At 39.2% G+C, this 18178-nt stretch overlaps 2 protein-coding genes across 3 annotated transcripts; both read right to left on the bottom strand.

Annotated features, from left to right (window-relative positions):
- Positions 1-397: 397 nt before the first annotated feature.
- On the bottom strand, positions 398-3028 carry LOC129253526 (FAM172 family protein homolog CG10038). 2 transcript variants are annotated; one of them, XM_054891944.1, is made up of 6 exons: positions 2925-3028; positions 2528-2633; positions 2348-2463; positions 2098-2285; positions 1768-2026; positions 398-1697 (listed from the first exon to the last, which is right to left on the bottom strand). In XM_054891944.1, the coding sequence occupies exons 1-6, from the start codon at positions 2982-2984 to the stop codon at positions 1383-1385; spliced, it is 1044 nt and encodes a 347-aa protein (XP_054747919.1). In that variant the 5' UTR covers positions 2985-3028; the 3' UTR covers positions 398-1382. The 2 variants fall into 2 exon arrangements, with proteins under 2 accessions (XP_054747919.1, XP_054747920.1); XM_054891945.1 differs by having other exon boundaries at positions 2856-2960.
- Positions 3029-10712: 7684 nt separating this feature from the next.
- Positions 10713-17718, bottom strand: LOC129248305 (uncharacterized). The gene is made up of 2 exons (XM_054887804.1): positions 17520-17718; positions 10713-11749 (listed from the first exon to the last, which is right to left on the bottom strand). Exons 1-2 carry the CDS (start codon positions 17574-17576, stop codon positions 10970-10972), a joined length of 837 nt encoding a protein of 278 aa, XP_054743779.1. The 5' UTR covers positions 17577-17718; the 3' UTR covers positions 10713-10969.
- Between the last annotated feature and the right edge of the window lie 460 nt (positions 17719-18178).

Raw genomic sequence — 18178 nt, 5'->3', positions numbered from 1 at the left:
TAAATCAAAGTAATTGTAAAAAGATAAATGTTTTTTGCGTACTCTTGCGAGTTTTTACATCGAATAATTCGTCAGTTGCAATTCAATTTTCTTCAGCGAACTTGGCTACGGTTGCTAATTTTTCGACTTTAAACTTTCTTAATAGAACACGCATTTTTATAATAAAATTCAATGATTTGCAAGCGTTGTTTGTTTGTAAGACGATTCATGGTTAAATTATAGACGAAACTGAAGATGTCTGACAGTGAAAAAAAAAACACGAAACGTGCGTCAGCTGTTTAAACCAACTGTTTAAAAAGATAATACCTAAAAAATCACCCTTTAGTTAGGGTATTCACTACAGGTATGAAAATAATTCAGCAAACGGTATTTTGATAATTAAAAATGCAATGCAGCCTTATTTTTTCACACAACAACTTTGTTAATTGTTAGATACAAATATTTCATACAAAACTACACACTTTACAGGAATGTGTACACATTTCTTATTGGGAATGCATTACATTTAAATACAAAAATTACAAATATTTTTAAAAGCACAAAAAATTATTTCACTCCACTTAGGTGTCATATTTGCGTTTCCTTAACTTATCCATATGATTTTTAATATATCCGCTCCAAGGACTGTCAGCGTTCCCCAAAAATATATGTAGAATTCAGTGCTGTTGCAAAAACCACAGCTCCGCAACACCCCCCACCTCACTAAATTGTGCCTCGCATTGTGCATCGCACTCCCAAATCTTGTGTTGTTTTTTTATGAAACTTATGCTTATGTAATGTGATAAGTAACACCCGCCTATGATATTAACAGTGACAGCAAGTCAAATGCGGGGATGGCTTGTCAGCACACTGACCGGAGTACAAAAAAACCACCCTTAGCAAAACCTAATTTTTTACACATATTTTCCGTTTTTTGAATTTTTTATACGCGCCTTCACCGAAAGTGTTTGCAAACTGACCGCTATCACTCACAGTAATCGATCTGTGTGCGTACATAGTCAATGAGTATTTGGGTTTTAAGGGTTTTGTTTTATTGTCCCATACATCAAAATGACGAAATGAAGTTTCCCGAAGTGCGTCTAAGTGGTGGAAATCAAATTAAATAAATTGATATAAGTGATAATGACAAGTAAAAATGTGTAAATGCACAAAAAATGTTAAAGCCTGAAGACGATATCCGTTTCTGTGTGGCAGTTAGTCACAAACAATCAACACATATCGGGAAAATTGGGCGAAAAGCTTTTGCATGGAATGTCTCATTAAAAAGTCTTCACATTGTGATATCGAAAATAACTTTTAAATCTATACTATCGATAGCAGATCCACTACATGTATGAACTCATTGGATGCATTTTATAATCTACTGCACATAGCATAAACCATTAAACTTCCGTTTTTGCCTTTTTACTTCCCGTGCGCAACGCATTGAAACGTTCATATTTGTCTTCCAAGAATTTGAAAACTGATTCAAAAGCGGTATACGATGTCCACTCATGTTTCGAATGTCCGGCAGATACACTATGCATTTCACCCTCCCCGGTATAAATTTCCGCGTCGAGATTTGTTGCATGCGATACCCAGTTGCATGCGATATCCAATACAATTTTCTTAGATGCAGTTGGTATTTGATAATGAGCCGAGTCGGTGAGTGCAATTGCAAACACTTTCTCCTCGAAAAATTTGGTGAAACGATTAGACTGAAATAAGCAAATAAACCATTAATTAGCACTAATTGGTAAGCAGTTTTGTAAATCACTAATTAATTACCAAATCCATCGCAATAGCGCCACCGTAGCTGTGCGCTACGATAGCCACGCTCTCTGGATTGCATGCCATCACATACTTTTCCCAAACGTATCTGGCGTGTGCGGCAGCAAACCCAAGACGCGGTATCGGGCGACTCTCGCCGTTGATTATGCGGTAATTGTCATTTGTATTGGTCACCACTATATCATAGCCAAGTGATTCTGCGCGTTTTATATATGGTATCTGTGTGCCGTGGTCGAGTGAATTGTTGATGATGAGGCTACAGCACAAATATATACATGCAGAAATAATTTAAAAACGTTTTTGGACATATTGCGCTGAGTGAATTACCTTCTAGCCCATTGGCCCGCTCGCACATAGCCACTGCCATGTATAAGAACAATTAGTTTCTTCGGTTCTAAAAGCTTTTCGGGCTTTGTGAAAATGAATGTGGCCTGCTCCTGTGGTACATCATCGGGTACATAAATCCGACTCAATCCATTTTGCTCTAGTAGATCGTACACAATTTCAGGGATTAGCTATAAAAGAATATTTTTACATTTGCGACAAATATACATAAGTGAATTGTTCCTTGACTTACATCAGCCAGTTGTTCGTAATGTGCCTGATTTTTGGCGTGATCGTCAGATATCGTAAATTTGAATGGCTCCTCACCAGGCTCGCCAGTGGCTTCATCAATCTTTCGCAGTTGTCCAGCTAGCGCAGAAACGTTACGCTTAATTGTCTTTTTACATATTTACTTGTTTTTGTTATATTTTACCTGCATTAAAGGCATAGCCGAATTCACGTAACTTCTTTAACGCCAAACCACTTTTCTCAGCTGAAGACATATTTTTGCACTCACTCCCACTCACCGGCTGCGCTGCCTTCAAAACACAAACAAAATTAGCTAACAAGAGACTTTTTTCATTTGTTTTGATTACAAACAATGAACTTTTTGTGAACTTTAATAGCTTCAAGCTTTGTTTTTATTGGTTTAAAAATTATTGGAATCCCACAGCACTGCACACACACATACAATCGCACCAAGGTTAACTCTTGCATCACAACTAAATACACGCATTAGCTCAAGGTCAATTAAAACTTACAAAATCTTTTATCTTCTTCCCTGAGGGACTTTAATTGATATGTTTGCAATGCGGAAGATGTTTGTTTACCTTTCGTACGTTGCGCCAAAAACGAGCGGCGGACCAAAATCGGCGCACAAAATTTGACATTTTCAGTTTATAGTAACAGCTGAGAGTGGTGCCACTTGTTGCAAAATATTCAAAACTAACATCAACTAACACCACTAAGTTGCTGTAGATGTCGCCGTGAACAGTTGTTACATATCCATAGCCCTCTGATATAGGAATTTCTTTATAACGCTTGTAGGTAGGCAAATTGATATTGTATTTACAGGCTTATTCTGGCTGTTAATGAAAATTATATTACCAACAAATTTGGTACAGAAAATAGTTACCACTTCATTTAACCACAATTCTGGTGCACTGATAATACTGTTAAAAGCATAAAACCCACCATAAACGATTTGGTTCTGCGTGGTGAATAGGTTAATAACCATTTTTATAGACAAATCAATATGGAAATAGGTGAACATCCAACTCTTTTTTTACACGGTAGATACGTTCCTTAGAAAAGCGTGAAAAAAAATACGAAATATGGAAAATTTGGAGATATGTTCCACAACTTTAAAAAATCGCGTAAGATGGAAAAACTTTAAATATTTTCCTAAAAAACCGTGCCAAAGAAGTAATAATGAAATCCATATTATATGGTATATAGGTACATATATACCTATGAAATGAGACTTTTTTTCAATTTCAAACGTTTTTAACAAAAAATGGTTACAAATTTAATCTTCAAAATAATAGCCATCGCTGGCGACACATTTTCCCCATCTCTTGGGCAATTTGTGGACGCCGCGCCAAAAAAAATGGCCGTCTTTGGTGCACTGGCTTCTTCGTGAGAATTGAAACGCTGCTCGGAAAGTGCGTGGTGGTCCATAGATGCAAACAAATAATAATCGGAAGTGAGTAAGCCGCATGCACCAGCGGGTCCCAATCATACGTCTTCACCAATTCCCGGGTCGCTCTTGTTCGATGTGACGGTGCATTGTCATCAAGTCAGTTCATGCGGCACCCATCTTCAGACCTTTAAAATCATGCCTATGTCTTTCAAACGTTTGGAAATGGTTTGTTGGGCCACTCCCAACTGCTCTGCCATCATTTCTTGCGTTTGACCATCATCTTCATCCAACAATGCTTGCAATTCGGCGTCCTCTAACTTTTTCGTTGGGCGGCCATGGTCATCGTTCTCCACGCTAAAATCACCACTTCGGAATTTTTCAAACCACCCGAAGCACTGTGCTTTACTTAGAGCATGTCCACCATAAGCTTCTATAAGCCTTTGATGAGCTCGAGAAGCGTTTTTCTTCAATTGATAACAGAAAATCAACGATGTCCGCAAATCGTAGTTGGAAGGCACGAAATTCGACATTTTTGAGAGCGACAAAAATGCATTCTTGTATGAAACGTAACAAACAATGAACTGAATACTGTTGACAGATGACAGACGAAAAAAGCAAGACATTTAAGAAGGTTTAAAAATACTCCTATCGACATCTATAGACTAATAACTGAAAGTCTCATTTCATAGGTATGGTATGCTAGCCCAATTGACGGGTTTGATTCAAATAAAGAATTTCGTTCGTTATTAACGAGTTCTCCTGGTTTTTTTGTTGTTACAAAGTCTTTTATTAGCGGCTATTTTTTTGGGTTCTCAAGTTGCTTATATATTTCTTGATATCCAGCTACACAAAACTTAAGATTACGTTGAAATTTTAATGCACACTCCATGTCAGGATCATAAGTAAGAAAATGTTGTTCCATACTTGTAGCAAATTTTAAGCCCTCGCGAATTAAATCAGCCGTTAATAGCTGAATTTCCCCTTCGTTTTCTTCATTATCGGCTGCTTTATTATCACAAACTGTCATAAATTCGATCAAATCGTCCTCATCCAAAGGGCTTTCTCGCATTAATTCATCGATGTCAGCCGTTTGCATGTTGTTGAAACCTTCTCCCCCAATTGCATTCGATAGATTTATAATTTCAGAGCACACGGCTGATTTTTGTACTACGAAAATTCCACTTTTGACGCGGGCGCAACGGTTTGATGGCAAGAGAAGCATGTCTAATACAATCCATACGATTACTTTCTCCATGCTTCCACTTCCTTCTACTGAATCTAAAATATATTTAAACGTTTGCTTGATGTAGTACATTTTGAATGCTGCCAGAATACCCTGATCGAGTGGCTGAATTAGCGAGATGGTGTTAGGCGGTAAAAACAACAAGTGAATATTTCCATATATTCCTCCACTTCAGGAACAAAGCAGTTGTTGAACCAATTTGTAAACAGATCAGCCGTCATTCATGCCCTTTTTATTCGACATCAAATGAACTGGAAGGTGTTTAATGTTCTTACCTCTTAAAGCTCGTACATTTTGCTATGTACGTTTTTTAGGCATTTTCTGCCAGAAGAATCGCGTTTCGTCGGCATTAAATATTAAATTTTTTCTAGTTTATCCGGGGGAAAACTTTTTGCAGCATTTTCGTCTGCTGATGCTACTGCTCCTTTTATTTTTACATTGTGAGATGTGTGTCTTTCTAGGGAATCTATCAGCCATTGCTTTAAATACCAGTTTCTTCGTTGCCTTAAGCCTTGTTGATGGTTCACATTTCTGAAGTTGGTTGTATATTTTAAGTGCTAAAAAAAGAGTTGGGTGTATTCGATTCGCCACTTCTCTGTTCGCTTTGTTTTGAGCTCTGCTCGCTTTACGAAAGCAACAACAAAACTTGTATAACTCACTAAATTCAATGCTGCCAACTCTCTTTTCTGATATTAAGTCAGTCTCATTAGACTGTGTTCAGACACAGCGACTTTTGTTGTGGCAACTCGTAACATTTTGATAGAGCAGAAGACGGAAATATTATTTATTTATTATCAAAATAGATATGATGGTATATAAACTTGAATAAGTGCATGTTTTGAATTGTCTTTATCAAAATGCCTTTTATTTCCAGCCGAAAGTGCTGGTCACAAACTTTGCTGGTACCAATGATGAGCAGAATACTCAAAGAGGGTAAAAGTTGACAGCATATTAAGCGTCCTCTACTAAGTTTTCTAACCAGCTTGGACGCATCCTTATAAACATTAATTTGTTTATTACTGTAGCGAGGCTTAGCCTATTAGTCTTTTCGGGAAGATACTATTACCAACGGCACTAATCCACTATTTTCTGGCAAGTTGATTGTAGTCAGCACTGGCAGTTTCATTAAGTTTGATCTTTCATTTCATATCGTTAATATGGGTTTCAGCCTTTGCTACAGCCCTGGAATTGAGATCGTTTCAAGTATATACATATTTGGTCTTATAAAGCGTGATTAAATTTCAAGGGTCGATGTTGAATGTGAACCACACCTAAACGTCAACGACACCGTTGGACTTCTTTCTTTGGGGTTGTTTGAAAAAAAGGTGTACGTCGATAAGCCAGCAACAATTCAAGAGCTAAAGGATGAGATAATTCGGCACATTAACGGCATAGAACCTCATCGAAAATTTGGACCATCGGACCAATATTTTATTTTATACGTAATTGAGTCATACCAATATTATCATAATAAAAAGAAATGACAATAATTTCTTAAAAAGAGGTTGTCTGTAAAGTCGGTTTACTGACGATAGTTTAACGTGATAACGTCATAAGAAAATACTGATTGAATGGTTGCATTTTTCAAAAGAAAATTTTAATTTTATTTGTTTGATAGATATTTTGTATGTATATAGAGAATGAGTTAACATTAACATAACATAATATACTTTAACATAACATAATATAACATAACATAACATAACATAACATAACATAACATAACATAACATAACATAACATAACATAACATAACATAACATAACATAACATAACATAACATAACATAACATAACATAACATAACATAACATAACATAACATAACATAACATAACATAACATAACATAACATAACATAACATAACATAACATAACATAACATAACATAACATAACATAACATAACATAACATAACATAACATAACATAACATAACATAACATAACATAACATAACATAACATAACATGCTGTTCAAGCAAGGTAACGACGCATGAGCAAGATAACGACGCATTTTTTGGTGCGTGCAGCCGGCTACATAGAATTATAAGACGTTATCACGTCAAAAAATAATAATAACATTAAAACAACAGGTATTATTAAAAAACTTGGTTTTATTTTAAATTCTTCAAGTAAATCAAATTAATAATAATCAATAAGAAGGCATGTGCAAATACAAATACGTGAATTTATATATGTACATATGCGCATATACATACACATATACGCTCACTTAAGTAGCGTTCGTTTGCTTTGTTTGCTTTGTCGTTCGTTCCGCGCTTTCGCTTGCAGTTCATTCAGGGTAACGGCAATGAGCAAGGTAACGACAAATGAGCAAGGTAACGGCAATGAGCAAGGTAACGACATATTTTTTCGTGCGTGCAGCCTGTTAAATCGAATTATAAGACGTTATCACGTCAAAAAGTGTATTTTATTCAAAATCAATCCCGACCCTTGAAACTTAACCACCCTTTAGATAAGGAACTATTTGCATTTAGTGGTCTTTGGAGGTGTGCCGTCGAGACCGCGGCGGCCATTTGGCCGATATTTTGTTCCATACGTAATTGAGCCATACCAATATTATCATAATAAAGAGAAATGACAATAATTTTCTAAAAAATTGTATTTTGTTCAAAATCAACACCGGCCCTGAAAACTTAACCACCCTTTAGTAGCTGGAGTTTTTACAAATTGCTATTAGTTTGCTAACAACAGAAGCCTGCCTGTCGGTCTATAAACCTCTGTTCTGATATGATTTTCCATAACTTCTCATAGAAATTATCTGCCATTCTATCCAATTTGTGCAGACCAACATCGACACGCATACCAGTAGCTCTCGGTTTTTTTTAAATTTGAATTCCGGTTATATTTTGAGTTTAATAGAACTTACATTATTTTAACTTATAATATTTACTTCTTATAAAGCCTAAACCTTTCCTAATTATTATTAGTTAATACATACATATATACTTATATACATACATATATGCTTTTTATTCAAAACTTATCCAAAAACATTCAGTATTTTTATTGTCATTTTGCGCAAATGGTTCAAAACTGTTTTATGGTCGATCTTTAGCTCCTGGGCGATGCTACGACTACTAACATGTCGATCAACTTTGATTATTTCTGTGATTTTATGAACATTTTCGATGACGCACCTGCCTGTAATGCCTGTGCCTGTGCACGTAATTAGCTGTTAAAGTATCGGCGCCATAAACACCATTCACAATTTCAGTGGCCTGGCTTGCTTTTGCGCCTTTATCAAAAACAAAACCTGTAAAAGTACCAAATATTCTTTTTGTTGCTTCCATTGTTAACACCCTGTAACTCACAACAGAAGAGAATAAACAAAAACAGCAAAATAATTGTTTTAGTGCGAAAAGCCACCTTGACAATGAGCCTAAACTTTAAATTGTCTGACCGATACTTTAAGAGATATCGATCACTGTAACCAGGAACCGAGGAAAATAGATTTGCCTTCCCCCAAATTAATATTTTGGGAAGCGATTTATCGATATCTTGATATAAGATATTTCAAAGATTCCAAAGAATTTTAATTTTGTAATAATACACAGAAAAAATAAAAGGATTCGTTGCAACTAAATACATCGATTGAAAAACCTTTCCATTGCCGAAAAACTTTAAACGGCTCAGAAAAAGTGGTACGCAAGCACATAGTTGCATGGCATCGGCAGTTGTCATTGCCAGATGAAACGAAATAGATAGATATGTGTTGAACTGAAATAAGAAATAACCAAATCTCGAGCAATCATGAAAAAAAGTACAGACTCTTCTATTGTTCTAAAGTAATTCATGTTAGACATAACTCGTTTTTCGAAATCTCTTAAAGCCTCTAGGTAAGGTTAGGTTATGGTGATAGTAGGTCTGCACTTCCAACTCACTTAGAACTTACAGGCCCGTTGTGCTACCACTGTACTGCACGGAAACCCCACTTACTTTTGTTCGTGGAACCATTTTGTGGCTCTTATGAAACTATAATTGGTCCCAACCCCACGCCAGACAGCTCTGTAAGAGAATTGAAAAAGTATTTACCTAGACAACCTGCTCTGATTTTAGATAGGGTTGGACAATTGCAAAGGAAGTGCTCAACTGCTTCTTCCTCATCTCTGCAACTTATACAATATTCAAGGGAGAAAACTCCTAGTCTCGAGGAATGCCTGCCAAATAGCCAATGACCGGTTAAACAAGCCACTACCTTTGAGATATCATCTCTTGCGAGACTAAGCAATTCCTTTGTCCTTTTCTTGTTTATTTGCGACCATAGCGGCCTAGCTGTTACACATATATCTTCATCTCTCCATGACCTATTGGCGTCTTGGATAATTTTATTATTTTTAATTATTAGCATACTCGTGGCCAAAGGTATTCCAAACGTACTTTTATCACTGTGGAGTACCTTTTCTGGCTAGCTCATCGGCTTTGCAATTTCTCTCAATATCTCTGTACTCCGGAACCCAAATAAGGCTGACCTTGAATACGACACTAATATCATTTAGAGCTGCCTGCCTAGAGCAGCATTCCTGTACAACCTTCGATCTGAGTATAGCTGCATTCATTGATTTAAAGGCCGTCTGGCTATCGGAGAATATATTTATAGTCATTTTTGTTACGGCGTGCGTATTTAGGTATGTAGCCACTTCTTTTATAACTAGAATCTCTGCCTGATAGACGCTGCAGTAGTCTGGTAGTCGAACGAATAGTTGCAGTCCTAATTCCTTCAAAAATACTCCTTAGTCTACCTTATCGTCTAGCTTGGAACCATCTGTATAAAAATTTAATTCCCCCCTTCTTCATGGCCTTGGTGTCTGCCACTCCCTTCTTGACGGTATACTCGTCTTGAAGAGCCTTCGAAGGTGAGTCTAGGAATAGAGTAGTCTATTTCTTGTTTGTGACTATTCAGAGAGTGCAAAATAGAAGCGTGGCCAAACCACCGGTCTTTACATAGCGCCACACTTTTGAGTCTGAGCGCCGAGGCGGCAGCCACGTGTTTTCCTACCAAATTTAGTGCAAGTAAATTGATTAGCACTTCCAGCGCTTTGTTTGGGGTAGTCCTTAAAGCGCCAGAGATGTATAAGAAAGCTGTTATTCGGGTCTTACTCATGATTTAAGCGTAACTCGCCTTTTGGCAGAGGCCTAATAGTCCGGGAGCAAGGGGTCATTTTGACCTCATCATTTCATGCCGACTGATTTTAATACTGAAGGCAGATGCCATCCAATGGATGACGAAACCAACCGTCAGCTGGTCCAGTAGCGGTCCCCTCTACCGCGCAGCTGACTAATTTTTTTTGATTCCACTAAATGTCAACATAACATGAAAAAAATTTCAGCCGGTATAAAATGAGTTTGTAGAAATTTTGTTTCGACACGTTTCGTACCCTCCCACAATCACACCCACCGCGGGTGCGCCAGCTGACGTTCACTTTCCTTATTCATGAAAACTAAATCACAAGTATAGTCAAGAATTTAACGGTATAAAAACGCAGTCCAAAATCGACCCCTCGGTTCCGGACTATAAGGCCTCTGAGAAGAGAGTAATTAATGAGAAATCGAGTTCTGGAATTGCTCGTCAATTTCTTGAAGGGACGCACCGCTCGCATACCTATACACCACGCGTGCGCATGTAACAAATCGTTGCATATTTTACTGGGCATTGCCACAAGCAAACACATTCAAACGAAAGACTGATGACACGAACTGAAAAACGTAAGCAAACATTTTCAATATTTTGAGTTTTATTCGCTTGATCTGCATTGTAACGAAAAATTTATTAATTGTGTAAGCATTTATTTCAATATTGAATAAATTAAAATACATTTTCAATTTCATTAAGCTCACATACTAGTACACACACATACATATTTGCTGGTTAATCACAGTTAAATCAACTCCAATACTAACACTAGTACCCATATTTATGGCTGCATACATGTGCATATATAATATATATACACATACCAACCTACCGACCTACTGGCCGCCCGATGAAGATGCAAAAGCATTGCCACTACTAGCCGCAAAGATGCGCTGCAGATTTCCAATGAAACTCCACAGCATGCTAACAAAGCTGCCTGCAAAGTCAAGCAACTTGAACTCGGTACTCTCGTTAGCCGTCTCGCGATCCTCCTCTGTCTCAATGGCCGACGACTCGTTGCCGGACATATGCTCGCCTAAGCCGCCTTTCATTGCGGCTAGCAACTGATGATGCTGCCTTGCCGCATGCACAGTCTGATTGTGTTGATCGCGCACCGTATTTAGAAGGTGGCGCACAGGCTCCAGCACCGGTATGCTCTGCTTCATACGATGCCACATCAAGCCCCCCGGTCCTTGTAGGTGGCTATTATTCTTCACGGTTGTGGCAGACTCGTGCTGTTCATTGCGACCAAAGACGTCATCAGCGTCCTCCAAAGTATTTTGATGTTTGACTAACAGGTCATCAGTTCGATTGACCGATGCTGGTGGCGACGTGCCAACCATTGAAGTGATGTTTGGACTAGGCACACTATTGTCCAGACTCATATCTAATTGTTCTACAAATGCACCATATAACTGTGACAGCGGAGTGGGCGCCTCAGTGGAGAGTAGAGCTGCGCTGCGTCCACTAGCGCCACTTTGCACGCTCTCGTAATCGAATTCGCTTATTTCGCCCCACCGGGCATTGGCTCTTCCTTGGCTCACATAGCTGACGATGTGTGTGGTGTGAGGCGCAGATGTAGACGCCGGCAACGCACCAACCTCCGAAAGTATCACCTAAAAGTCGAAAAGTGCAGCATTTAGTAGTCGTGAAAAATGGCAAGAAAAACTTCATTATTGGCTCGTGTTAATGCAAACTTTTAAATGCAACGCATGCGTGAAATGCTAGGCACGGGGTGGCAATTGATTGAATAGACGTACAAAAATGGTCCCTAGCTCGCTGGTCTATTATACACAAATAACTAAATGGCGTTCATAGCAATATTTGACATTTGCATGCTAATGTGCATACACACAAACGCAACTACATACACACATATGGGCATACAAAATATGATTGCTTGAGCCGTTGGCACTACAGCGCATTTGTATTCAAGGCCTCAAAGTATTTTACGCGTGAATTTGTACTATTCGGTATAGACACGTAAGCGCAAGGCAGTTATCATTAGTAGCGAGCCATTTTAAGCCCACTGTATTAACTGCGTTATGGAGCACTCGCAATTTCAAAAGATTTATTGAGGATTATATTCTCACTTTGTGAACACTTTGTGCTTTTGGGAAGGTTTTATAGTCAAAAAAAAAAAAAATTAAAAAAAAAATAACGGAGCTCTCTACTAACAGTATCTCATTAGAAGAAAACGTCTGCTTTCGTTTTACTTAGTGAAGGTTCAAGTTCAGGTTACCGGACCACTGTAGTGTGTTCCAGGCAGAGGTAGCCGCTATCAAGGAGGCAGCTGATTGGCTGCTCACATGCGTACTAACAGTCAGGAAAATAAATATTTACTCCGACAGCCAAGCGGCAATAAGGGTCCTCGGGGCCTCACTTTCGACTGCGTCCGAATTCTTTGACATTGGCCTCATCTGGGTACCTGGTTACAACGATATTGCGGGAAACTGCGAGGCGGATGAGCTGGCCAGACAAGAGACATGTGAGGTGATCTCCCCGCGAAAGGAGAGAATTGGGATCCCCCTGACTACCTGCGGTCTGCTCCTGGAAAGATGGGCATCGCGCCAACTCAGCGAGCGTTGGACAAGTACACAAACTTGTAAGGTCGCGAAATCCTTCTGACCATGTGTGGACCGGAGGCGCTCGGGCGAGCTTCTGAGATTGACAAAATATCAACTCTCGAATCTCATGGGTTTTCTCACAGGTCACTATGCGCGAGGAATGCATGCTGTGAGCGTTGGAATTACCTCAAGTCCCTTTTGCGATGGATATATGGAGGATGAGGTGGAATCATCTCAGCACCTACTCCTTAGCTGCCCTGCTCTGGCGGGGCTAAGATCCAAGCATCTTGGCCCTTACTTCTTTGCTGCGCCTGCTGGTATAGCAGGCGTTGACATTAAAAATCTGATGAATTTCATCAGTAGCACAAACGCAAACGCAGCACAGTCATCGTTCGTAATCCACACACTCTAACCCACCGTCCTAACCATCCCAGCACCACCTCTCCCAGCATCCCACCGGTCTTCCTCTCTCACCTCACCTCCTTCATATCGGTACCACAAAGGAGGAATCCGTTTTTTCCTCGTCCAAGTGTGCTCATTCCTTGGGCAACCATACCAACCTAACCTAACCTAGTGAAGGTTGTTAGTAAATCAAAAACGGTAAAGCTGGTTGCCAAAATTTTTTTAACAGACGTTCGCACAGAAAATGAACCCTATGTAATGTATGTATATGTATGTATGTAGATTTATGATTAATGCGTGCATCCTTAATTAGGTATTGGACCAAGCATCTCCTCCAATTTGTGATATACCTACAGTCTGTGTCAGAAGAAAAGAACTGGTTTTTTTCTTGTAACTTCAAGATATATTTCGTTCTTCTTTTTGCTGCGGAATAGTTCCACTCAAGGGCTACGACGCCTCTGCTAACTCAGGTTAGTGTTGTTCGAAACTTTCCCGTAAACGCAACCAAACAAAAATGAGTGAGCAGTTTGAGGCGATATTTTTATGCACGCATTCGAAAGGGCCGAAATTATCTTACGCCGCTTTGCAAAAGTAATTAAAAAATCAAAAAAATGTGTTGTGTTGTAGAATCAGCGGTATAAGGTATACAAAAATCTTGATGACTTTTCCGAGCACGGCTTGAAACGAGTGACGACAAAAAAGCAAGATAAAGTGATCTTCCAACTCTTTAAGCGATACCCTTCTTTGCGACTACGCCAAGCACGCACAATTCTTGCTAAAAAGGGAATAGATGTGAGTATCAACACCGTCTACTGAAGGAGGCCAACATATCCTACCGTCCCACATCATCAAAACCACTGCTCTCAGAAAAACACATTGGACTTCCCAGTTCCCAGACGCCAACCCCATTGAAAATGTGTGGGGAACTATGAAAACGCATCTTGCCGGAAGGCCAGTCCATGATTTAAAGCAACTCGTGAGTCAAGTTTGCAAAAAATTTAAATATATATTTTTTATGCTTCTTGAATAATCGTGGTTCCTGTTTTTTTGACTGTAAGTCTTGTTTTTGTCCCACAAATGTACCGGCCCACAGTTGTCTGTCCGCCCCCAATGCCACATAGTTTGCATGACAACCATTTTCAAGGCAGAAATCCAATCGGAGGTTGGCGGCTCCAAAGGGCGACCTCTATTACAAGAAGCTTTTTCCATATTATAATGTTTCATGTTCACAGTGGCGATCGCCGTAACCGAATAAGTTGATACATGACTACCTTTCGGGTGTGCGTAGAATCGAGTCTCCATGAACCACCAAAATGAAGAAAAATTGTTTTCCAATAGCGGTCGCCCCGTGGCAGGCAATGGCTTTTCATTGAAACTATTTGTCGTTTGGAGTCGGCTTAAGGGGTTAGGGGTAGTCAGAATTTTCAAAAAATTGAATTTTTTTTTTGCATTTTCTTAAAGTATAATATCGTAAAAATATTGGGTGAAAATTTGAAGTGAATCCGACAAATATTAGATGCACAACTAAGTTCTCGCTGTTTTTTTTTTTATGAAAATACAACTTTATTCTGAAAAAAATGGTTACAAGTGAATCATTGAAAGTATTGCCCATCGCTGGCTATTACTTTTTCTGGTAGATCTCGTATACCGTCGCCGTAAAACAGTTCATCTTTTGAGGCCATCCAAGGATCAAGCCATTTTTTGATGTCTTCATATGAATGGAACTGCTGGACAGCTAGACCATGTGCCATCGATCGGAACAGGTGATAATCGGACAGCGCAATATCTGGAAACTATGGCGGGGCGGGTAGAATTTCCCATTTCAGTGTTTTCAGGTAGGTTTTAACGGGTTTGGCAATGTGAGGCCGAGCGTTGTCATGCTGTAGAATCAATTTTTCATGCCTCTCCGCGTATTGCGGCCACTTCTCGCGCAGTGCCCGGCTCAATCGCATTGAAGTCGGTACCGATCCTCATTGATGGTTTCGCTTGGTTTTAACAGTTCCTAATAAATAACACCAGCTTGGTCCCACCAAATACATACCATAACTTACGCAGCGTGAATATTCGGCCAAGGTGACGACGTGACTTTCTTTACTTTGGATTGCTGTAATGAATACATTTTTCATCACCCGTCACGATGCGATGAAGAAAACCCTTCTTTTTTGCCGCTGGAGCAGTTGTTTACAGGCGACACAGCGAAAAACCGACGTTCACCTCATAAGGACCCCAAGTCCCTTGTTTCTGTATTATTCCCAAAGCATGCAATCGCTTGAAAATGGATTGGCGGGTAACTCCTAATACTAAAGCAAGCTCTTCTTGCGTTTGACACGGATCCTCATTGGGCAATGCCCCCAATTCAGCATCTTCGAAGGTTTTGGCCTTCCTTCACGCGGACGGTCGTCAACATTAAAATCACCGTCTTTGAAGCGACGGAACCGATGTGGGCACGTTGTTTCACTTTAAGCAGCATCTCCATAAACTTTTTGTAGCTCTCGATGCGCTTCAGCCCCCGTTTTTTTCGAATGAAAGAGGAAAATCAACACTTCCCGCAATTGACGATTCACAAAATCAGACATTTTCACAAAACCAAAAGTAGATGATACCAAAACAAAATCACTAATGTGTCGAAGCAGTTTGTTTACCGCATGTCTAAGCTTGGTTTATGATGTTTAGGTTATGTTAGAATCGACTAGCAGACACCGCTGGTAGCACCTATTGACAGACAGCGGGAACTTAGTTGCGCACTTTTCGATTTATTCAACAATTAAGAGAGGGCGCTCGGTAGATTTCAATACAATTTATACTGCTTTTGAAAAACATAAAAAACTCGTACCTGATCGGAGGATTTTTGATATTCAAAAATTTCGTTTTTTTTAAACAGTTAATTATCGGCTTTTTTCTTGAAAATCTGAAAAATAAAGGGTGGTTAAATTTTAAGGGCTGATGTTGAATGTGAACCACACCTAAACGTTAAGGTTTTTTTTCCGCATTTCATTTGACATTTTTCAATTTAAGACTAACTCAATTTGAACCATGGAAAAATACACAATCGAGCAACGCTTTGAAGTTATTCAGGCTTATTATGAAAACGGGCGTTCAAATCGAAACGCGTTTCGAAGAAAATAATATTCAGTGATGAGGCACATTTTCACCTCAGTGGATTCGTCAATAAGCAGAATTGCCACATTTGGGCGAAAAACCAATGGACCCACAAAGAGCGACTGTTTGGTGCGGTTTATGGGCCGGCGGCATCATTGGGCCGTATTTTTTCCAAAATGAGGCCGGTCAGGCAGTTACTGTGAATAGTGTTCGCTATCGTGAGTTGATAACGAATTTTTTATGGCCGAATTGGAAGATATGGATGTGGACGATATGCGGTTTCAACAGGACGGTGCCACTTTTCACACAGCTAACGAAACAATGGCTCTTCTGCGCGAAAAATTTGATGGTCGAATAATCTCACGTCGCGGCGAAGTCAATTAGCCGCCAAGATCATGTGATTTGACACCGTTGGACTTCTTTCTTTGGGGTTATTTGAAAGAAAATGTATACGTCGATAAGCCAGCAACAATTCAAGAGCTAAAGGATGAGATAATTCGGCTCATTAACGGCATAGAACCCCAATTATGCCTCAGCGTCATCGAAAATTTGGACCATCGGATGGCCGATATTTTGTTCCATACATAATTGAGCCATACCAATATTATCATAATAAAAAGAAATTACAATAATTTTTCAAAAAATTTGGTATTTTATTCAAAATCAACACCGGCCCTTGAAACTTAACCACCCTTTATTTCCTGAGGCCGCCATATTGTTAATTAAAAAAAAAGCTTTGATCAGGCACAAAATTATCTATTAATAAAACTAATTTCTCTTGTCCGATTGATTTTAGATGAATCTCCAAGGACTTGCGATGATCACCGCAAAGAGCTTCTGGAGAAACGGGCTCCACACAAACAGCGATAACTTTTACAATTATTTTTTTTTTTTTTGAAATTTTGCCAAAATCAAGTCGAAACATGATGTATTAATGCTATGCTTTTATTTTATTTTTGTAAAATAAAGCAAATGACTAGCAAAAAAAAATTATTGAAAATCATCATATTTTCGAGCCTCTGACTACTCGTAACACCTCAAAACTGTAGGTCCCTCCACTTGTGGAACAACAGCAAGACGTACACTACAAATAGGCGGAGGAGCTCGGCCAAACACCTAACAGTAGTGTACGCGCCAATTATTTATTTTGTTTCTATGTCCACATTGGGCTTCCAGGTCGGTTACCATTAATGGTAACCATGCCCAGCTCACTTGGCGCTACGGCCGGCACTTGATCACTTATCACATTATCCTTTTTTTTGTTGTTTCCGCTTATATGGACGAACTTCCTTATTGCTGAGTGCAAATATTCACTTACAGTCGAAAACACAACAGTCCACAGAGTCGGCCACAGAAGCCGATGCGCTTCAAACATTCTGCTAAATTTACGTTTTACAACCAAAACAACGCCAAAGTCAAACGTAATGCAATGTTCTTAATCGCGCAAGAGACTCTATTGCCTGGAATATAGTACGCTTACACACCACAACCGCACAACAGTTGGGCTCGCACTGACCGTTGCGGGCAACGCCAATTAACTGAAAGTATGAACAGGCACAAAATATCCAATAAATCCATCAACCAACAAATCTAACCATTAATATGCAGCGTGCGTTCGTCTACTATTTATTTTATTTCATTGCATTACGCAGTGGAACTATGTGTGCGTGAAGGTGTATGTATGTATGTATGTATGTACTTATGTATATGGAATCAGTGTTGTTTGTGTTGTGTTTGGTTTTTTGCGTTTGCCTCGCATTGCTGACAACATTTAGAACACCTTCGTCGTGATGCCAATAACACTGGCTTACTCACTGCTGCGTACCAACAAAGGTCACCTGGTGCACAGCTACAAAGATCTAATGGCCCTTGATATGGAATGGAATTACATCCATTTTCCTGATGCCAATTACCACTGCGCACTGTAGAACGGTACCCTCTAATAAAAACACCTTATCATAGTTTTTGTTTTTTAGT

The sequence above is a fragment of the Anastrepha obliqua genome, chromosome 1, assembly GCF_027943255.1.
Source record: "Anastrepha obliqua isolate idAnaObli1 chromosome 1, idAnaObli1_1.0, whole genome shotgun sequence".
Taxonomy (NCBI): Eukaryota; Metazoa; Arthropoda; class Insecta; order Diptera; family Tephritidae; genus Anastrepha; species Anastrepha obliqua.
This window is presented reverse-complemented; position numbering and strand designations above follow the sequence as displayed.

Bases quoted from the DNA above. Each gene is read 5' to 3' on its own strand.
- LOC129253526 (XM_054891944.1), bottom strand. From the start codon at position 2,984: ATGTCAAATTTTGTGCGCCGATTTTGGTCCGCCGCTCGTTTTTGGCGC. The intron at 2,286-2,347 runs GTAAGTCAAGGA...ATTCTTTTATAG, and splicing joins ATTACGAACAACTGGCTGAT to CTAATCCCTGAAATTGTGTA. The intron at 1,698-1,767 runs GTAATTAATTAG...TGCTTATTTCAG, and splicing joins GCGCTATTGCGATGGATTTG to TCTAATCGTTTCACCAAATT.
- LOC129248305 (XM_054887804.1), bottom strand. From the start codon at position 17,576: ATGTTTGAAGCGCATCGGCTTCTGTGGCCGACTCTGTGGACTGTTGTG. The intron at 11,750-17,519 runs GTAAGTGAATAT...TTCGACTTTTAG, and splicing joins GGACTGTTGTGTTTTCGACT to GTGATACTTTCGGAGGTTGG.